At 41.9% G+C, this 22,591-nt stretch overlaps 1 protein-coding gene across 13 annotated transcripts in view; it reads left to right on the plus strand.

Annotated features, from left to right (window-relative positions):
• nrxn3b (neurexin 3b) overlaps nucleotides 1-22,591 on the plus strand; it is a 295,208-nt gene that overhangs the window by 242,579 nt on the left and 30,038 nt on the right. For 9 of the 13 annotated variants that reach the window (XM_079340502.1, XM_079340503.1, XM_079340508.1 and 6 more), the window contains 3 exons: nucleotides 6,151-6,322; nucleotides 17,473-17,562; nucleotides 19,255-19,565. In XM_079340502.1, the coding sequence (XP_079196628.1) occupies nucleotides 6,151-6,322; nucleotides 17,473-17,562; nucleotides 19,255-19,565 (573 nt within the window). The remainder of the gene's footprint in view (nucleotides 1-6,150; nucleotides 6,323-17,472; nucleotides 17,563-19,254; nucleotides 19,566-22,591) is intronic. The other 4 variants (XM_079340512.1, XM_079340513.1, XM_079340514.1 and 1 more) reach the window with 1 other exon arrangement.

The raw sequence follows: 22,591 nt of genomic DNA on the forward strand, positions 1-22,591 counted from the left end.
ATGGAGCTGGAGAGGACTCCGCTGTAACATTGATAAATGTTTTCACCAAGCCATCGGCCATTAGTGTCAGGGCAAGTTACAGCCACAAGAGCGGACAAACAGGAAACAGAGAAAGAGTGGGTGTAAATAATTGATAAGGCTGACCCTGCGCGATTCATATTCTGCGGCAGAGGATCAAAGAGCGAGGCTCTGAGTTTGACATTGAGCCCGAGCGCAGGAGTCAAAGCCATTACCTTCCTCTGCAACGCTGCTGCTGCTGCTCGTGTTGTTATTAAAAAATGCACTGACTCTTCTTCTACAGTCTGTGCTGTTAACACTAGCTGGCACTCCTGGGCATTAACCAACTAGCTAATGGACTCACAGGTATTATCCTCAAAATAGAAGCAGCTTAAGCTCAAGTAAAGGAAGGTGGCAGCCATTTTGTGCCTGTCCATTCGATGAAGCTGTTCCTGACTCTCTCAGGTGTGAAATATAGCCAGTGTTAGACCTCTGGGTTCTTTTAGGTGTGATCAATATTTCAGCGGCACCAGGGCGCTCAGCTTGTATCCTCCCACATCCCTTCTCACAACAGCTCTGCAGCCGATTATGAATGTTTGAATGAACCGCTGAACCGTTCAAAGATTTATGACATTTCACAGTTTTCAGAGGGAATGTTTATTTGAGTAGTGCATTAAGACTGTCCTTGTACGAAAGCAGCAACTCCGAACCCTGCAGGCTCTACTTCTTAAACCAGAAAGTAAAACCGTGTCTGCAGTGTTTAATTCATCCCGCTGTGGAGAATATATGTTCCAGTCAGTGCCTCCTTTTAGGTCTTTGTTCACGGCGCTAAATATGCATCAATGCAACAAGACTTGTATATCAAATGATGCTTTATACATGGAATTTAAATATGCACTATTGTGACTATTGCAGGCTCTCTGAACCAAACTTCACTCTTTATGTAAACTTTTTTAAGGTTCGATGTCACAAAAAAAAAAAGGATGAATTTCCATTTAATTTGTTGTGGGAATTCTGTCTCTCACTGGAGCCTTCAATTTCTCCAAAATGGAGACACAATTTGAAGACTGCAACCAATATGACTTTGCTCGTCGAGGGCCCAACAGGCTTTCAGTATATCACATACGTGATTTGGAACGACTCGTATGAACTCAACGCTCTCCTCAGCAGCCTCTAACGTCAGACTCTTCTGCACAGTGTCGAGCCTGATGCGCACAGGAACAGACAGCTACAAATCACTGCGCTGTCTATGAGTTATCTCTGTCAATTACTGACAATAAATGACTTTGGCAGTGTGAAGGCCAGGTGCATCAATCCACTGCGCCTCACGTTGTCCTCGCCTCTCCACTATATTGATTCCTGCTTCCACCGCTTCCATGATCCAGTTTTGATGACCCCCGACCACAAAAGCTAACTTGAGCGCTGATGTCAGATAAAAGCGTGGATATGTAACCCAAACTTCCGCCCTGGGACATGTTCACATTCTTGATATCAGATCTTCCTCTCTCCCATCGAGACTCCATATAGATCCAAAGGAATTATCCCACAACAACTGCTCTGTGATCCTACAGGATTTCAATAAAGGCTTGATTGCAATGAATACCTTCTCTTAGGGGGAAAACGCCTACTTTTAAAACTTTCACTGATAAGCTTTCGATTAGGGGTGGGACAAAACAGAGATAAGGTAATACATGATATCGTCCTCCTGACTAATATGAAACAATAATTGAGTAGTTGGTGTCAACTTTTGATGTCTTAATTCCAAAATAACGTGGATTATGGAACATGATAAGTAGAGCTAACCGATTAATGGGCCAGCCGATAATATCGGCCGATAGTAGCTTATCCAGTGGCTATCGGTATCAGCTAATTTATGTTGCTCAATCAAATCGATCAATCAAATATCCTGAAGTGTCATTTCAAGATTGTCTAGCAACATATCGCTTATCTTAGAGATGATGCGTTATTTCAGTTATCATTATCATGGGCCACATATTACATATTACATGATGCAGTTTTGTATTATATTGGAGCTCATCGTATCGTATTGTAGTTCAAATTTAAATCCAAACCCTACTTTTTCTTTCGACTGGAAAATATCAACCATATCCCCACATCTTCATTCTTCTGTTATCTTCTTGCCCCCCCCCCCCCCCCCCCCCCCCCCCCCAACCATCTCCACTCCTTAAAATGCCTCCCACATGTTGCTGCAGAATGACCATTCAATGACCAGCTTGGGATGGCGTCTATTTGTCAGCGGCCCGTCCTCTGTACAGCAGCAGTCTGTGATAGCTGTCTGTGGGATCGCCCTCTGCTGCTTTGACTGATTCTCTCTCTTTCACTCGGCTTGTGTTGGAGGCATTGATCGGCGCTGAATTGGATTGCGGCGGCCCTGATTACTGATGTCAGTGTGTGCCGGGTCACGTGGGACTGCTGGAGCTCCTCGTGCCGAGACCGGGCCAGTGCGCAATCAAGGAAGGAGGGGGTGGGGGGGGGGGGGGGGGGGGGGGTTTAGTGGTTCTCCATGGAATTTATCAGTCTTTGTTATACAGAGGAAGTAAACACAACATGCCCACACAAAATGTTCACGTATGTGACACACAACAAAACGCCAACATAATCTCATTCTATTCCTATAGCGGTGACACAGTGAGCATAGGTGATTGGCATTAAATGGAGTGTGGGTGCATGTTAGGCTATAAAAGAGCTTTAGCATATCATACCAGTAAATGATCACTTCCTCTAATGTATGTGACATTCAGAGTGTTTGCTTTGACAGTGATTGAATGTTGGGATGTTGCACTTTATTTTTTACCCTGTTGAGCGTACTGAAACAAAGATTCTTTAGCACACGGTTACACTCTTTGACTTTGTGTTTGTGTGTGTGTGTGTGTGTGTGTGCGTTTCAGTGCCTGTTGTGTGCGTAAAAGAGTGGAAGTGATTCTCCGCGCATCATTTGTTTACGCCTGGAATTGTGGCCATCATCTTTTCCACTAAAAGAACAATAGCCATTTTTCCCCCTTTGCTCAGGAGACAATGAAGTGCCTTCCCGCCTCGCGAGCGACAGGCCAATAAAAAACGTAATTGGATCTGTCAATCACACATTGCTGCAGCGCGGGGGGTGTTCTGGCAGGTGGGTGGCGGAGCCGGACAACAGGAGTAGTGCAGAGAACAAGAAGAGAAAAAAAAGAGGAAGAGAAGGGGGAGAGCTGTGGCATTGCGAGGACCGACCACACAGTTCTCTGCGCACTGCCCGGAGGCACACAGCAACCGTTACTGGGTTGTACAATTGTTGTGTTTTGTTGTTTGTTTGTACCAGGGCCAGGGGGTGACGATCTGTCTTTGTTTGTAGGTATTAGTGGGTCGGTGATGTGGCTTTGATGCGACTACACAAGAGAGCTGGGGCTGCCACAGCCTCTGAAGGTCACTGTGGGTGTACTTGTGCTGATGTGTCTGTCTATGCTTTGTGTACGCTCAGGCCGTGAGACATAGTGTGTGTTTTTTTTTGTATAAGGGGAAGGTCTTGTCATTAGTCAGGAGAGCCAGGAAGCTTTAGTAGAATTTTTTTTACGGTACAACGCACACACTGAACATCATCTTGTCACATTAAATTATCAACATACTCATGTGCATGCTTACTTTAGCCCATCTAGGTGCACAGACGATGTGTGTTTGCATGCTAACCGGACATTTGCGCACACACTTTTATTGTATGCGTTTGTCCGTTGCTCTAAGTGTTAATGACTACTAGTTAAATTAAGAACCCATTTACATCCTCTCTGACGGGGATGGTAAGTGCGCATTCAGATATTCTGCTTGTCTGGCTCCCACTCGGAGCCCTACCTTGGCTTTTAGGAGATGGCTTTCTCATGTCTTTCAGTGACATTCTTTTTCCATTATTAGCCGAGCGAGAGATTGTTACAGAGGACCGCCACTCTGTCGTTGCTGACATTATGGTCTCAAGCACACTGTAAGTAAAGTCATTGAGTACAGTACAGGTCTTCAGATTGGCATGGCAGAGAAAAGGACTTGTAGAGTTAACTCGAGTGTGCAGAGTCACTGCAGGGGTCTCCATCCATGCCACCTGCGCAACTGTAATCATAAAAAATTACAGGGAGATTATCTCATCATTAATTTTTACCTTAAAACAAGACAATAATAAACCCCTTAGGCTTGGGGTTAAAAGTAGATAGAGGTCACGTCTTGGTTGATTGGTACAAAGAAAAACCAACAAAAAAATCCTGAACATAAATGATCTAGTTTTTTGTGTTCTCTTTTGTCTCGTTTAGAGCTACTTGAGCTAGCTGGTGCAGCTTGTAGTGTATTAAGCGTTTAACAAAAAGAAGGGGTGGGGAAAAAGAAAAACAATGATGCTCAATAAAAGTAACAGAAAACAAAGATCTCAAATATACAGTGAAATAAATCATGAGACTTTTGGAGCAATATCATCGATGTCATATTTATGACTAACTTGCGAGTCTGGGAGGTTATTATGTACCGCTTAAACATGCATAACTCTCACTCTAAGTGGATGAAGGGTCACTGTGAGAGAGCTTTAAGTGGCATGTGAGGTCTATCTTACTGTTTGATGCTGTTGTCCTCTACTGCGTACGCACGCAGAGCCTGAGAAGTGTTCCAGCTTCATTTATGTCTTTGACCCTCTTTGCATTGACATCTTCTATCCTTTTCCGAGCCGGTGATTGGCACAACTGGGAGATACCCTCTAATAGTCACTTTCATGTTCAACTTGTTTCCGATGACATAGCGCACTGCTTACCTAACATTTTCCCACACAACTGATTTAAAATCTGTTCGCTCCGCTGTGTCATCTTGCTGTGTGATAGCCTTTCTACTCTACTCAGACATATTTGTCGTATGACTGCATTAACTGAACAGTCAATGTCCAGGAAGAGAAAACGTACCATGACCTCCTCCCTCTTAATATTACGTGTCTTCCATTTTGTTTCGTCTTTGAAAAATACAGAAAAAAGCAAAGTAAACTCATCAGTCTTCCAAAACTGAGAGTCTAAGGGCCTGTCAGCGCCCATGAAATGTCAAGCTACATTTATAAGTGTATGCTGCAGGTTTCCATAAAAATCTGGTGTTATCATCGAACAACTATGATATTCTCCATGTAAAAGCATGAGGGAGTCCGTAGAGAATAGGCTGGCCTTATTAAGTGATCCTATATAGAATTAAGAGCCCATAACGTAAATTTGCAGGTTGATTTGAGTTGTGCCGTTCTGGTATGCACTCCTGCCGAGGAGCACTGTTAAATCCAACTTGACATTATCATGCTCGGCATTGTAACAGTTAGCCGAGGCCAGTGTCTCAGATGATCAGTTAACAATATGTGTCTGCCCCCATGTGCATGCCTTCTTAATTTTGGTTTTGTTATGAGAAACGGTCCCTCCGCTCGTGGCTTCTAAAGTAGGTAATTACACTGAGAGATTCCCTGCGGGGGATTAAAACAAATGACACAGAAAACACAGCCCTTCCTCATTACCACTCACTCAAGCCCTGCCTCCGCGCTAAAAACCCTTTTGCCTGTAACGCCTACATGCCCATGAATACACAAACAGTCACAATAAAACACAATGGCAGCTCATGAAAATTAGTGGGGTTCAAGGGGAGATGACTCAGGGAATGATTGGGTGGGATCACGATTTACGGTCACAGTAAAACTGATTTAGCTTTAAGAGCTAAACAAAACATATGGTATTCATCCGGTTTGTAAGGACCACTGCAGAAAAAATGGCATCTGGCCTGCCAGTTTTTTCAGTGACAGGCTGCAGGGAGCATTACTCATCATTACAATCTCCGCTGGCAGCCTATTTTCATCACATTACAGTGGTATAATGAAGCGTGGCGAGCTAGCGTCCTCAGGTTCTCTGTGCAGTTCACCATTAGCACTAGCCGAGGTTATTCATCCAAGCTTTATTGAACTTTTTACAGTTAGTTTATTTATTGTTAATTAATCAGTGCACAACAGGAGGCAGAACCTCTTTTTTGCAAAACTTGTTCTGGTTGAGAAGTCACGCTAACTGCATTTGATGCCCAGGATAGTAAACAACTGTATTTATATTTGGATCCATTCGATGCTTAAATCTGATCACTTACTCATTCTTCTTTTGTTTTATTTGTGTTTTACAGGAACAAGGAAAAGTAGGTGTGACGTTTAACATTGGCACCGTGGACATCAGCGTGATGGAGTTGACCACGGCAGTAAACGATGGCAAATACCATCTGGTCCGGTTCACCAGGAATGGGGGCAACGCCACTTTGCAGGTGGACAACTGGCCAGTCAACGAACACTTTCCTACAGGTACTGCCCCTTTCCTTTCTTTGTCTGGTTAAAGATTAAAACTACCGATTAATCATAAACCACTGGACACCACCTGAGTGAAGGGCACCACCCACAATATAAAAGCACAAATAGAAAATGTTAACTTACTTCTTGATAAAACATGTCAGAATACCAGATTTCTAAGATACCAAGTGACCACGCCAAAATGTTTGTTTTTTTCAGTCCAAGTGTTGAGCACTGACTCTACCTCCAAAAATTTCATTTTTGTCAAAAATGATGCTGACATCATGAATGTTTCCAATCATTTTGGAGAAGAGAATCTGATTGGTTGACAAACGGCAAATCATGTTAAGCGACCTATTTTTCAATGTAGGAAAATTCAGCTGTTCTGGCAATAAGAGAGTTAATCAATATCAATATCTGCTGCTTGATCAATATCTCTCTTTATTACGGCCTTTTTACAATTACAGCACAATGTACAAATCACATGAATGAATCATTCTAGAAATAAACTAATGATTAGAAACCTTCAGAATTTACAAAGAGAAATCTCTTCCCTTTTTCCACTTTGACCTCACATATTGTGAATCTCAGCAGTTATTCCGGCTCCATCTGCAAAAGTTTGCTCACGAGCTGTATCTTGGAAGAGCAGCTCGAGGCTTCCAGTTGTGTTTGCTTGGGCACACTTTCCCCCTGTGGCAGACAGTTTCTCCAAACACTCTACTTTCTTGCCCTCACACCTGACTCCACAGGATAAGAGCACACCAACCTTGAACCTTTTGTTTAACAAGAGGCCTTTACCGTGCAGCATCTGGCCAGCTGATTTCAGGAAAGGGGATTTGAACGCTCCAAGAGGCTTTTGGTTGTTGGGCAGGTAAGGAGAGGATGGAGGCAGAAAACAGGGGTGGCCTGCTGGCTAGATAAAGCTGCAGCCTGCCTGTATCTTTCATTCCCAGGTCAGCAGAAGCAGTACAGCAGCAGAATACAAATAGGGTCATCAAACAGAGCTCGCTCCATTTGGAGGCTCAGGCGCTCCCTTCATTTGGCACCGAAATGTGCCGCTCACTCAGCTAGCTAGGTGAGAGAGAGAGAGAGAGAGAGAGAGGAAGGAAAAACATCCTCTCCAGCTTCTACATAACAGTCAATTAAATTAGGTTGGCTCTCCTGCTCTTTGATATCTGTGACTTTACGGCAACCAGCTTAGGAGAAGACACCTTTGTCTCCTTGTTCCCTATTACTCACTCTTCTTTTATCACTCACCGAAGAGAGCAGACGCACGGGGAAGCAACGCAGGTGCAAAGTGGCTGTTGAGGAAAGGAGAGGTTGGAATAACAAAAGATTATTTGAAACTTCATCGTTCTCTGAGGTGAAATGGTGCAAAAGCAGCCGACACAATAGGACAGAAACCGATACAAAACAAATAGACAGTGTTGAAGATTAAACAGTGTTACATTACCGGATGTGACGCTAATATGAACAGAGACGTGTCTGGAAAACGAACCGTCATCACAAGCTAAAATAGTTTCTTTCCAACACTGGAATGAAAAGAAAGATGCTGATGCTGCCCATTGGTAAGAAGCATACAAATAAGAGTTGATCTCTTTCACTTCTCAGCCCTATGTCTCAGCAGCCCTACAGCGTGCTCCGAGTCGCATGCCTTCACAGAGGACAGGGCAGCAGCCTCTCCTGGCGTGACCTGGCACGCTGTTTCGCTTTGGTTCAATGCCAGCGCAGGTGACGCTAATCTCTTCTGTCTCTGGCTTTCTTTTGCCGTCGGCTGTCTTTCGCTTTTTCTTTGAAAAGATAAAGTTAGACGGGTTTCATAACTGCGTTTCAACCACATTGCAACTGGAAAATACTGAGAGACTCCGAATCTGCTCACAGCGCGCCTGAAAACGACATCTCACTCTTGTTCACTTTCACAATCAAGTGGGCGATTTGAAGAAATTAAAGTAATCAGACAAACACTACCGTGATGTGGCTCAGACATACTTTTTGTCACGCTTATTTGTGTCCCTTTTGATTACTTGACTGGATTCAAGCGTTTCCATCTTTAACGGCCAGATGAAAGCAACATCATAATCATCCCCAATTGCCTTCTCCATGAGAGGTCACTGTTTGTTTTCTCAGCCTTCTATCAGTATGTCTGTCAATATCTCTGATCCAAAGAAGGCCTCCACTTAGAAATCCCTGCTAAAAACGTGTCTGGTTTACGTCTCAGTTTAAGCAATGCTCAACAGATGAAAATCAGGCTTTTCAGAATTGGATTCTTTCCAAGTGATCCCTTTGAGGTTCATTCTCTTTTCTGTCCGCCTGCCATTGTCTTGGAAAGGAGTTGAGGTCGGGGGGGATCGAATGTGTGGTAATTTCTTTTTCTCTTCTGCGCAGGTAATTTGCAGAGCACTCAGTGATAGTAATTCAACGATGATTGATTTTTTTTTTTTCACCCTCCCTTTGTGTAAAGGCGTTGTCATCTCATGAGTAATTACATGTTGGGGTGCAGACTCATCGACTGCTTTCTCACACTCCCCATGCTTAACTTGAAGGCAGCAGCCGCCACAGGACTCTCAGGGCGTTCGATAAACAGTTACCAGATCTGGGCATGCCCTCTCTCTCTCTCTATTTAGGAATAGGTGAAGAAAAAGGTGTTGGTTTATTGCTTGTCATTCAAAGCTGCTTGCAAAATAGCTGGGTTGTGCAAATTGGACATGTTAAAAGCAGTGTTTGGAAGGTGGTCTCGCCAACGCTTTGAGGCATTGGGATCTATTTTAACTCGTTTTTACAGCCCAACCTGCTTAAACGTATTCACAGAGCAATGTTGGGTCCGATTTACAAGATTTGCCTGTTACTTGGATCTTGTGTTAGTTTTTTAATCAATCATATCTTAGAGTGATAAAATAGCACACACTGGGGGCGACTGTGGCTCACTTGGTAAAGTAGGTTGTCTCTCAATCTGAAGGTTGGGGGTTCATCACCGTGTCCTGCAACATGTCTGATGTGTCCTTGAGCAAGACACTTACCGCCAATTTGCTCTTGCTGCTTTGGCAGCAGTGTGTGAATGTGTATGAATGGATTAGTTACTTGTGATGGTTACTTTACGAAGCAGCCTCTGCCATTAGTGTGTGAAAGAGTGTAACCTGCGGCGTCAGTGCGCTTTGAGCACTCAAAAGACTTGAAAAGGACGTAACAAGCTTTAATGACTGACATCTGCGGTAATAATATAGGGTTGATGCTAAAGATTGACAAGAAACCATAGACTGAGTAACATGAAAATAATCTCAGTGACGTCACCCATTGGTTTCATGTAAGGGCTTTTGAAGCCTAACAAGTGTGGCCTCCATATTAAAAAAAACTATCACTGTCTGATGACAGGTAAAGAGGTGAAGTTGATGCAGGTCTTAAACCTTGAGGCAACCAGCTAAAACACCTGCATGTCATCAACCTGGCCCTGCCTTTAATTATGCAAAATGATGAATAATTCTTAGGCACATGAGATATTTAAAAAAAAAAAAAAAAAAAAAAAAAAGGACAGCGTGTACTAATAAAGACATGAGCAATTGAGATACTTTTTCTGTAACCAAGCTAATAACTTGTTTATATCTGCTGTTAAAATTTGCATTTTTAATATTGGTCATGAAGGACTTTCCTTGGCTTTTGCAGCCAACCTAAAGTGGACACCAGAGGAAGTGCATTTTTTTCTGTACTTAGTTTTGGCATCGTTCTTTAACACTAAATGTTCTCGCTTGCAAAAAGCACAATCACAAAATGACTAATCCCTAGATGAGTTCAAATTGAAACATTCATCAGTGTGAAGAATATTTTTTTTGTTAAATTGATGTTGTTTATTTACCTTCCATTTGGAAGCTTTTAATTCAACAGTTATTAGAATAAACATAAAATTGGATAAAAGTGAAATAAAGTCGCATCATCAAAGTTGCTGCTTGATTTTCCAGGTAGGAGCACACAAGCCCAGTTGTCCAAGCCTAAATGAACATAGACAGAAATCAACATATATGCTGCTTAAAACATGAATACAAGCTCTAAAGATAAACAGAACTCTAGTACCATTGAACATCAGAAGCAAGTTGAAGTGATGCCTTTAATAAAGCAAAGTAACAAAGGCTCAGGCTCTTTTTTGTTCTTGGCTCCATTTACTGCAGGGCTTGCTGAAGTCCTTCTTTCCATTTGAGTAATAAGTCATCTTCCTTAGCCGCTATGCAAACATTTGAGTGGTAGGAGACGATGTTTCAACTATTCATGGATGCAGGAGATTCGTCATATCATCTGGAAAGGATGTTCGCTTTAGACATGGGCTTTGAAGAACCTTTGAAGAGAAATCTAAGTGCACAATGTGAGATTACACTTAATATGTTGCATGAATGGCAGTGAAGTACTGTTGCATTCTGTAAATATGTAGAAGAAGAAGCTTTTAAATTTTCTTAATGACATACCATACCTTTTTTAAACTGGCCCCTCCCCCTGGCTTCATCGCCCCAAAAAGACAAGTGGTGTGTATGTTTCCTGATTATACCTACAGTACACTGCAAGCTTACGCACGCTAGCAAAGCTAAGGTGTGTTTGGCCCCTGTTGGTCCAGAAGAGAGCAGGCCAAAGCCAACAGCTGATAAAAGCCAACACCAGGTTCTCATTTTGGAAGGATCTTTACCCACTTGACTTTTCTTCACTATTTTCCCTTCTTTGCTGCTACAACTGTGCTGTTCATACAGGCTGAGGTAAACACACCCTGCTCCAGGGTCAACCAAAACAAAACATTAAAAATCAGGCAGAAGACAGGATATCTGCAGACACCTCACCACGTTTGGAGGCCCATAATTAATAATTAAAGGGATACTTCACCCATTTACATGAAGCTTTGTATCATTAGAAACATGGTAGTAGTGTTGAATGGTCGTGAATCCAGACCTCATTTTGCCCTGAGACGAGAAAAATGTGTTTTTCTTTGCCTGGAAGTTTTCTTCATGTGATGCAAAATGACGCTTTTTGCATCACATGAAGAAAACTTTCAACTATTCAACACTACTACCATGTTTCTAATGATACACAGCTTCATGTAAATGGGTGAAGTATCCCTTTAAGCTACATTACTTCTGTATAATTCTGTATTTTAATTTTTAGAAAAAAAGCTACATCTTTAAGAAAATCCAAATGAACTTTAATCGCAAATACATTGACAAAGAAACTAATGCCTATACCCTGTCAAAAGTTGTTATTTAAACCATTTCTCTTGTTTGCATTAGTGTTATACTGCAGGGTGTTCAAGTTTCACTATCACCAATCCCTTTTACAAACATAAGCTGAAAGCATATTAGAATAACAAATATTGTTCTAAACTAATGTTGAATCTACACACAATTCACCCAAAGTGGTCCGCAAACAGGTTTACGAGATAACAAAGTCTGGATTGTGATGCTGATAAATATAGAGAAATAAGAAGGAATTACGTGTTTCTGAATCCCATTCTTCCATACAACAGTAAACCACACTGATCCCATAGAGCAGTATTTCTCCTGCAGCTTACACGTGTTCTGTTTGTGTGTGGGCCTTGAGTGTGTAAGTGTGCTTTTTTTCTTTTTTTTTGATTGCTTTGTCTCTCCCTTTTCTCTAATTATCCCCTCACTCTAACAGTGCCCTCTCAGATCTCCAATCTTTTTCTGTCCTCAAATTCCTCTTTATCTGCAATCCTCATCCTTTCTCCTTTCGTTCTTCATCAGAGCTGTGCATCTCTCCTGCAATCATGTGCACTTTTGTGACAGCCCACATTACTGCAGGGTCTTGTCTGTGTTTAGCGAGAGGGGTTCCAATTTCCTTATATAACACTCTGAATCCCCGCACTCTTTGATTTTGGATTACATGATCTTTTTGCGCCAGTTTCAATCTTTGAATCAAAGAATTACAAGACCGAGCTCGGCTGAAATTGTGCATCACACTTTCGCCGGAGCTGGCTGAGGTTCAAGTGTTGTCTCAGATGAATGACCATTGGCCTAACTACTCTGCTCGGGCCTCGGGGAAACTGTGTCTTGGTGTGTTCCATCATTTGTGGTGGGCACAAGAGGGTCGGTCATAACAAGGACGGCCTTGTGTTCTTTTTCGGATGCGCCCAAACACACAAAGACCTTCATCTATGCTCCGATGCACACAATGTCATAAACTCCCACCACCTGAAACGAACACAACGATCAGCACCTTTTCAATACATCTGCCAATCTTTGTCTTGAAATACAGACAAAACAATTCCTCGGGAGCACGATAAATCCCTGGCGCGTCCCAGAGGCCAAACACGATTAGCCCTATCAGAGACACAATCTCTGTCGCTCTCAGAACACCAGACTAAGCCGAGTGTAGAAGCCGCCAGTCTAATTCATCCTTTCAACACCATAAATTTCAGAGTGACCTGATGAATGATGAATTTACTCCTTCGCCTTGTCTGACGTCGGGGAGAGAATTGATTAGAGGTAAAGCGAGCTGAAGAAACAGAAGGAAAGGCCTGAATAAAAAAAGAATACAGGGGTGTTTAATGGACTTGATGACTGGAACAAGTTGACTAAAGGTAGAAATGCTGACATATGGGGGGATAGATTGGTTCAGCAGAAAAGAAAAAGAATAAAAAATGAGTGAAAAGGAGATAAATGACACCAGAATTGTGGCTGTAGCTTAAGTGTTCTGATTCAGCCAAGATGAGCAGCAGGGCAGATTACATGTTAGAGTAGGAGGGAGCATATGAGGGAGCAGAGAAAGAGACTCGGTCAGAAAAATGACTAAAGCAGGTAAGACAGAGATGAAAGCATGGTGTAGATTGGAAAGCATGTGGGTGGTGCAGGTTATTCACAACCAACGACTGCAGCGGCTAACTCTGGACTGTAGCAGTGGAGTGATGATTTTTGGACAGGGCTGCAGTATATCAAATGTACTCATCATCCCCAAATAGAGAGAAAGCCAGGAGCCTGTCACGGTCGCCATTTTCACAGTTCTGATGGGCTCTCAGCACCGACCCTGTGATGGAACCCCGGCGAGATTAGTCTGGCAAGCAAACTGAATAGAACGCGCCGAGCTACCAGCAGATGACTGTCGGCATGCCAGTGTTTGTGTTGACTGAAAAGCTGCCACCAAAGGGGAAACATTTAGACGTTGTTTTGGCTGGGAGGAATGAAGTGGTGACGCCATTCACTGGAGCTAAATGAGAGACATAAACACAAACTGTGCAGGAAAGCCGCAGCATATCATGAAAATAAAAGTCTGTTACATCATTAAACAGTTCGTAAATGCAATTCAGCCACTCTGCAGATTCATGCAGTAAAATGTAAAATATGCACAATAGCCAACTCTGAAACACAGCAAGATACTGAATAAATGGGCTGTTTTCAAAAATGTTTTTAGTATAATTAAGCCGAGGCAATCTAACTAATCCTTAACCTGCTAATAGAGAAACCTCTTGTGATTTAACAAACACATGCCCGCAATCTATTTCTTGCTTTTTAAAGATCATTGTTTTGTCCTTTTAGCCTTAGGCCCGGGAGAGCTAAAGACAGACTGGAAATGTGGGGAAAGAGAGAGAGTGTGGGATGACGTACAACAAATGGTAGTGGTCAGGAACAGATAATGCAACCTGCATTTGACGGCTGTAGCCTCTGTGTATGCAGCACCGGATCTTTCAACTGAGCTAAATGACACCCCTATTAATCTTCTAATTGGATAGCGCTACACTTTAACATGTGGTTTAAAGCTGCAAACCATGAAGTTAATTATTAAGCTGCTGATCACACCAGCCCCAGAAAAGATTTGGCTGTAAATTCCTGGGTGTATTTTTATATTTGTATTTTATTCAAGTAAAGGCATCATATCACTAATAATTTAATAACTAACACTGTCTTGTTTTAGGATTGATATCTCTGTGATTTAAAACTCTGTTCCAACAAAATGTCCTTCCACTGTTATTTATTCCAGGTTTCTAATTCAGGGTCAAATGTGGGGCTGTAGCTGATCCCAGCTGTTAGTGGGCGAGCGGCGGGGTTCACCCTGAATAGGTCCCCAGTCAATCACAGGGCTGACATACAGACACAAACAACCATTAACGTTCACACCTACACTTAAGGACAATTTAGAATCAACAATTAGCCTAATGATCATGTCTTTGGTCTGTGGGTAACTCCACACAGAGAGGCGCCTGGATCCTTCTTGCAGTGAGGCAGCAGTGCTAGCCGCTAACACCTCCGCGCAGCTCAACAAATACTTTAATAAAATAAACACACCATTTTCAAAAATCCTTTGAGGTGAGGCTTTTCTATGAGCTTATTTGCCTGGTCTTTCTTTATCACTACTTATGATGCAACTTTAAGGAAACAGAAGTCTGGTTTTCAGGGCCTGAATTCTATAACAAAGACACTTATAGAAAACAATTCAACACAGCCGGAGCATGAATCAGCCAAACAAAAACGGGGAATATTATTTTTGTCAAAGTGGAGGGATCTAAATTCAACAGTTACTCTAAAAACATAAATGAGATTTTAAGAGACAGAGAAATTGGCTTTCTGTCTGTGACAAAACATCAAAGACATTATGGGCTTTTCTCTTTGTAGTCCTGGACTGTTTGATGGGAAAATCTTTTTTTCAGAATCCAACCTGCTTTGAAAAACGAAAGCCAGAGTGGTTTTATTACCAACAATAGTGCTTTTATCAACAAGGTCGTCCATTCAGGAGTCACCTTTACAAACTGAATATCAAATTGACAAACTAGAGAGATTTTTCTCATTAGTCGAACAATTATCTTGTGGTGTATTCATTACAAGGAGGCTGTCATCTCATTAATCACCTGGAACAATGTAAGAGCTATACCTGAGATCATGCCATTAGCAATGCACAGCGAGATTCGGCATCCTTCTCTCCGATTCAGGTATCGTTTCCCTCCAGCTAAGTGAGAATGGAAGTGACTTTGTAGATGCAGCATAAAGCTACTTCTACAAACAGGGAGCTGGGTGTGTGTGAGACCCCCCCAAACTACTAACCTCTTTCCTGTTAGGTTTCACATACAAGCCTGATGCCTCCCTCCATGGCCCTTGTCCAGAGGAGAGAGTATTTGGCTGCCACCTGAAACCTGCTGGAGATCAAAGGAAAGGGGGAGGGAGCTCTGCTAGTAGCTGATTAACCTGCTGGCACGCAGCAGACTCAGTCCTTTAGCTCCTTGGGCTCCCTCACAGCTATATCCTCACTTTCCGTCCCAGCTGGCTGGAAACTGAGCTCTGGGCTGTTTTTTTCTCTAAATACTGAGGGTAGAAAAAAACGATACAAAAATAACACCGAACAAGCTGAACGTTTGTGTGTCGTAATGATCGGTTTCATTTAGTTGTGGTGTGTTAATCAACTTTATTTAAATGTTCTGTGAGGCGGATTTAATTGTAAACACGTGATTTGTGTACTTTTACTTTAATAAAAAATGTTTTTGATCATTCTAGAAACTAGCGCAAAGGTGACACTGAGGCACCTCTGTACTAGTACTAGTGAGACACGCTCACCTGTCAGTATACTTAATCACTTCCCTAATAACGCAAATGCATACATTCAATCTGATGCGCCAGTGAAAGAAAAAAAAATCACGGTTAGTCTAGTTTTTACATATAATGACATGAGCGAGACATTTTGTACCAGGCTTCAAACGTGTTCACTTCTTCTGTAAAATGTGTGAAGGTGGGACTGAATGGGGATTTATTGGCTTTTGTAGCCAGCTCCTTAAGTGGACACTTGAGGAACTGCAGTTTTTTGTTCTTCCACTTTCATTAATCAACACCAGAGACAGCATATTGCTTTTAAAACTTACATTAAGCACTTTAGCACGGAATGGAATTTATTATTCCCTGGAATAAGTACCTCTTCTTTTACCGTCACTTGTTTTCACACAGTATCTCTTGAGTCAAACTGTGTATGCCCTCACCACCTCTGACAAGAAGAAACTGAACCTGGACAGAAAAAAACAGGAGGAAGCTCTAAAAGATTTATAGTCCCTTGGATCCACATAAGTGTTTGTGTATGTGTGCATGATGTCATCAATAGATGAATCACCGGAGAGAATCCTAACTTACACCAGACACTTTTCCGGGAGCTTTTTTTTTTTTTTTTTTTACAATTACCAAGTCCTGCCCTTTACCTTTGGTTATAAAAGATGCCACATACTTCAGTGTTTTCTTTTCCTTTGAAATTCCTCCCATGCGAGTATTGACTGACATCGTGTTGTCATACATTATTCCACACAGTCTTTTGTCGTACCTTTACAGTCTTTGAAGAGCGAGCTGAACATCTCAATTCTCAGTGTTGACAAACTCATGGTGCCTTTCACAGGAAATGCTTCTGTGATTGTCAGACAGAAATGGCACCCTGTCACATACCCAGACACAAATTGTATCCCACTAGAAATAATACTGAGTGCACACGCAACACTCCCTGTAAAAGGCGCTCTATTATCTGTAATTCCCGTATACCTGGAACGTGTCAGCCATGGTCTCAGAAGAGGAGAATGTGGCAGGTGGGGAGTAGTGCCTTTTTTTTTTTTTTTTTTTTACCCAAAAGGCCTCCTACCATGTCAGTAATGATCTCATTTGTATGCATTGTCCTCCTTAAATCGGTGCCACTGTGGTTCTGTGCTCCCAATAGGTCTGCAGTGATTTAAATTACCACTTCCTCCTTCATCTTTACCCAGCTCTCACTGCAAACCTGCTACACATTATGATCCTTACCTCTAAATAGACTCCAAACAAGTCTGCCCTTCAAATGAAGGAGCAGGTGGTGTCCAGTTAGTTAAATAGTCACATTAATTGCATTAGATTTACTTCAAGATGTTGAACGTATTGAATGAGTTTGAATGTATGTTCTGTGTTTTTAACCTTTCTCTGCAGGTTATTTTGTCTTTTCTTTGACTGCTACTGATATGTGTTTTAATCAGTGGATATTTGGTTAAATATCGGTGTGGAGTGTGCTGTAAAATGTGAATTTAATATTTTTTAAAAAATGAACTAAAGCTTATTGAAAACAAATCCTCATAAAGCTTTTATAAATATTTCTAAACCAATATAAAACTCTTCATAAACCACTGTATAAATGTGTGATGTCTGTTGCTGTTGCCGACTGTTTCAAGTTGTTTGTTAAACTTTCAAATTTTAAAGGCAACAGCGACATTGAGCGCTATCAAATGGCAAATAAGAAAATCCCGTTCAAATATACCCGGCCAGTAGAAGATTGGCTTCAGGAGAAAGGTAAATCTTTATCGAACTTCTAGAATGTTTTTTTTTTTTTATCTTTTTATTTTCTGTCATTCCATCGGCTTGTTCCCTTTCAACCTCTGAGAATGAAAAACCACCCCTTAAACCCTTTAAAAGTCAAGTTAAACCAAACGTTGTCTGATACTTCTTTTCGTTTTTCTTTTCCGTTTTTTGTCATTGTCATCTTTTTTTTTTTTTTTTGATATTTTGTTGAATCACGGTGTCGAGTTAAAGGGACTGGGAAACATTTTTATAAACAGTGAAACAATACTATTTTCAGTATCAATTACTCCTAATCTTTGTTTTTGCTAAATTGACTGGGAGAAGGCATTATCTATGCTGTAACAATTGTTTTGAGAGGAGAATTATCTTTCTTGGCTCAAATCCTCAGCAATGTTAGAGAACAAACTAATCAGCGGGCATATCCCCCCTGAAAACTTTCCAAACAGCAGGTGCCTTTCCCTGCTGTAATCTGTCTGATTGTAGTTATGCACATTACACACGATACAGTCCTCACTTGTTTGCTGATGGAGAGCTAATTGGAGCCTTTTTGACATTGAAGTATCAGCGAGCCTGCCGAGGTGCACTCCTCACTCTCAGAGTTGTGCTTCTCATTCACTGAGATAATCAAATCAGCACCTCGTTTATGTTTGCCAACACGTGCGGGGAACAAAAAGTCTCCTCCCCCTCTTTTATGACATTTTTTTTTAGTCAACATAATATCATCATAAACTTTTTTTTTTAAAAGTCAAATTTGCACATAAACATCTTAACCTTGCTCATAAAGTCCCTTTAACAACCGCTAAAGCACAGACGGGTGTGAAAAATGTCATTACTGCTGCATGCATGACTTCACACATGCTATTTCATTTTCGCTTCTGTGATATGAACGTCTTGTCCTTGTCATTCCATGCCTGACGTATTATGTATCCTAATTGTTCCAATGCTGCAACATAACAAGCCTGCAATGCTATGCATCTGTAAATTATACCAGTGAGATTTTTAATTATGATTCCTGTATCGTGAAAGTTTCCCATTTCATTATTAATGCATGAGCTGTGTGTTTTGACAACAAAGTTAAAGCTTCCCTAATGAAATTCATCATGACATGTCGTGTGTGTGTGTGTGTGTGTTTCCTGTACTATCACAATACGCTTGTTTACATATTTATTCTTTATTTTAGCACACAAGTCCAGAGAATATTGAGCGTGCTTGTGGAACATGTTTCTATTTACAAGTAGAGATTTATTTAATACACCAGCATGTTTGGCACCTTTCTGATAATGATGCTGTAGCAGCAGCGTGTTGTCTTTCAGAGGTGTTTTTCTCATTTACAGAAGGGAAAAGCCTTTTCACTGCAGATAACATTGCATATAGCGGCAGACTTTTTATGAACATACAGGTTGGGTTGTTTAAAACTGACACTGTAATTACCTTTCGCAGTGAAAGCATGTTGCATCAACATTTCAACTCCATCTAAACTCATTTAATCAAGCAGTAAACCAACAGTGTTAACAGAAATATTTAGTCATTCTTACAGCTTTCCGTTGATGCATTCATTTGGCAATGAAGGTGTCGTTAATCATAAAGGCTATGCATGAGAGGAGTAGAGCTTTTTATTACAATTAGATTTTTTATTTTTTCACTATAAACATATAACACTTACTTCCGTCCCTCCTGCGCCAGGCCGGCAGCTGACAATCTTCAACACCCAGGCCACCATCTCCATCGGCGGAAATGACCGGAAGCGGCCCTACCAGGGTCAGCTCTCTGGGCTCTACTACAACGGCCTGAAAGTCCTCAACATGGCCGCAGAGGGCCATGTAAACATCAAGGTGAACGGCAGCGTGAGACTGGTGGGAGATGTGCCGGCCAGCAGGGGCGCGGCACGCACCACCACCTCGGTGCCACCGGAGATGTCCACCACCTTCATTGAGACCACCACCACACTCTCCACCACGACCACCCGCAAGCAGCGCTCACCACCGACTATCCAGGTAAGACTGATGGCTGATGAGACAAAGAAAATGAATGTGTATTCCTCTGAATGTGTGTGATGGGAGAATGTGGGGTGAACACATGAGCGACCTCACGGAAAACATCTGTCTACATGTGCTAACGTGGCTAATGCTATCCATCAAACCCGCATTTTCACGTGTCTTTGCTCGCCAGGTCGGAAATTGAAAGTATAGGACAAGCACTTCTTGGAGTTAGCAGTTTATTTACTGAACAGACCTGACACTGGTGACAGTAAACACAAGTGTGTAGTCCCCAAAATGTCAAAATACAGTTATTGCAGTATGTTATGGTATTCAACTGCAGTAGCCTTTGTAGGAAAATTGACAGCTCCTTTCTCGGCTATCTGCAAACCAACCTCAATGTGTGTGTCCGATGTTCTGTTTTGTTGATAATCACTTTAAGAATGTGACAAATGGGAGTCCTCTTGTTCCTCCTACACTAGTTTGTATTATTGTGCGTGGGTGGATTGTTGCCACGCTGCCTTTTTCCCTTGTTTGATCAGCCAGGGTCAGGGTACAGTATCACTCGTCCTATTAAAGTGCTGCTGTTCATTGACGTATGTAAAGAAGACATTATCGCTGTTCACTTCTCTCTGTTCTTCTTCTTGGAGTCCCTCTTTCTGTCTCTGTCCATCTCTGTTTGTCACTCCCCCGATCCAGCCTCGCCTTTCTCCAATATATCCTCAATGGAAGCCAATGACTGTCAACGGCGTGTTAAGAAAGTAATCACGCATTTGACACCCAGAGGACAAATTCAACTATTGACTGTTCATATTAAAGCAATAACTCTCCCTGAGGAAGAGAGACAGGCCGGGTTTGGGGAGAGGTTTGTAGGTGGAGGACAGACAGGGACCGCCGTTATCACGCTCTTCACCTCAACAACAGAATGCCTGGCGTGTTTGTGATGATGGCCCTTCATGTCAGTGCTGACACTTGTATTTCTGCATCTGTGCGAGTGTGGGGGAGATCCGAGTCAGAGCTGTTAGAGAGAGCTTCTAAAAACCCTGTGATTTGGACAGAACTGACAAAAATGTCACGATTTGTTTGTGAGGTTTGAAGGTCTGGAGCAAAAGCAACGCTGTCCATATCCACTGTGTCAGTAAATCTGCCATGATGAGGACTGAGCTGAGACACATTATACCAACATCATATCAAGGTCACATCGGATAAGAAGAACATGGCAGCGCCGGGAAAATGGCATTTTGTGTCGCGTATGCTATTAATATCAAAGGAAGTCAATATAGTTCTGCATGCTTTGAAAGAGCTTTTAGACAAAGGGGAAAAGATGACCTCTTTTGTCAATACCCAGGATGCAGCTGTGAGATGATACACTTTGGTAACTTAACAATAAAAATGTAGCTTTTTGCCCTCACTAACTTTTCACTTTACTTTTGTTTGCCTTCTGAGAGCAAACCTTTCCCATTCGTCTCCCACAACCTCCCATGGAAGCGTCTGCTTTGATTCACACCACCGTGTCACCAAATTTCATTTTCCAAGGCCTTTAAATTTTGCCGTTCCCCAGTCGACTGTCAAAAATTGTGGCGTGAGAGGTAAGGAGAGGACCAGTACCTGTATAGCAGATTTCTCCACCCCTCAGGGTAGTTTAGGGGAGCTGAGGGAGTTCGAGCTATCATTAGTGATGTACTGCAGTGCTGAAAAAGAGCTATAGGTGTGTGACACGGTGCAGGACTGGAGCTGGAGTGCTGCTGTTTAAAGAGGGTGTGTGAGTACAAGTAGACTAAAATAAGTGGGCTTTGGTATTTTCTGGCGTGTCTATTCTTTGGTCCTCTGCCTTTTTCGTTTTCAGAGGTGAGAAGTGACGAATCCCCTGACAGCCCAGGATCAACTGAATGACAGACAGGGATGGGAAGTGGAGAGAGCCAATCTCACGCTTAATTAATGATCACTCCACAGGGACAAACGAGACAGACATGTTTCATTTTCTTTCTCTCTCTCTCTCTCTGTGTCAATGGGTTATTCAGCCTCCCTGTAGGTCAGGGGATTTCCACTTGAAGTAAGTAGAAATGAGCACATCAACAATTACATCATCTAAAGGTTTTTCTCGCAGTTTAGAGAGGTGGACTTGTAATAAATGTTTAAAAATGTTTAAAATTTTCTGCAATCTGTATTTCCAAAATGAGAGGGTCCAAACCTGCCTTTACACTAGATATCATTGACTTCTGTCTCCTCCATATCTTAATGTATAGTATAAATGGTCTGGGACCTGGCAGTAGATTTGTCAATGAGCTGATTCTCAAGTCCACACACAGCTGTCACTCCAGTGCTTGGGTCCCTTTGAAGATCTAACCTCAGTCATTAGACACAATATCATCCATTTAGAAGTTGGAGCACTTGGTGTTCGTGCTGGGAATCAGAGGATGGTGACTCATGCTGACCATGTTAGCTGTAGCTGCATGAGTCTTTAGACACTGTATTTGAGCATGGTACATAGGAATGTGTTCAATGCTAATATTCTCATGAGCAGAGGGCTACTTGTGTGTGTAACATGAAGCGTTTGCTGTAAATATAATCTTTGCACAGTGGACACTGTTAAAACTGAAAGGTCTCAACAAGTCTCACACGATGCAAAAGCCATTGACTTTTTCCCTTACGACCATCATGAATAGTAATTGGTTCTTTATTGACCTCACAAGACAAGCAAATAATGTCTTTAAAAAATATGCAACAGTCAATATACATAAAGAGGAATAATGGAGTAAATATTGACCTCGTATAAACCTGTTTACTTACAGCTGAGTTTTAACCTCACACAGATGCCAACCTGCTTTTATCAAGCGACTTGTTCCCTCGTGAGCTCCTGTGTTCATGAGTGCTTCGTGTTCAAGGACTTCAAAGTCACTAAAAAAGTTACACAACATTCAATTTAGATTTTCTATTCATTTATTGCAGCTTCGAAAGTGATCACCAGCAAGATTACATGTTAAAGTCTAGTTAATTACAGCATATTTAAAACATATGAAGCACCTTAATGAGTGTTAGACACT

This window comes from Symphodus melops (assembly GCF_947650265.1).
Source record: "Symphodus melops genome assembly, chromosome: 1".
Lineage (NCBI taxonomy): Eukaryota > Metazoa > Chordata > Actinopteri > Labriformes > Labridae > Symphodus > Symphodus melops.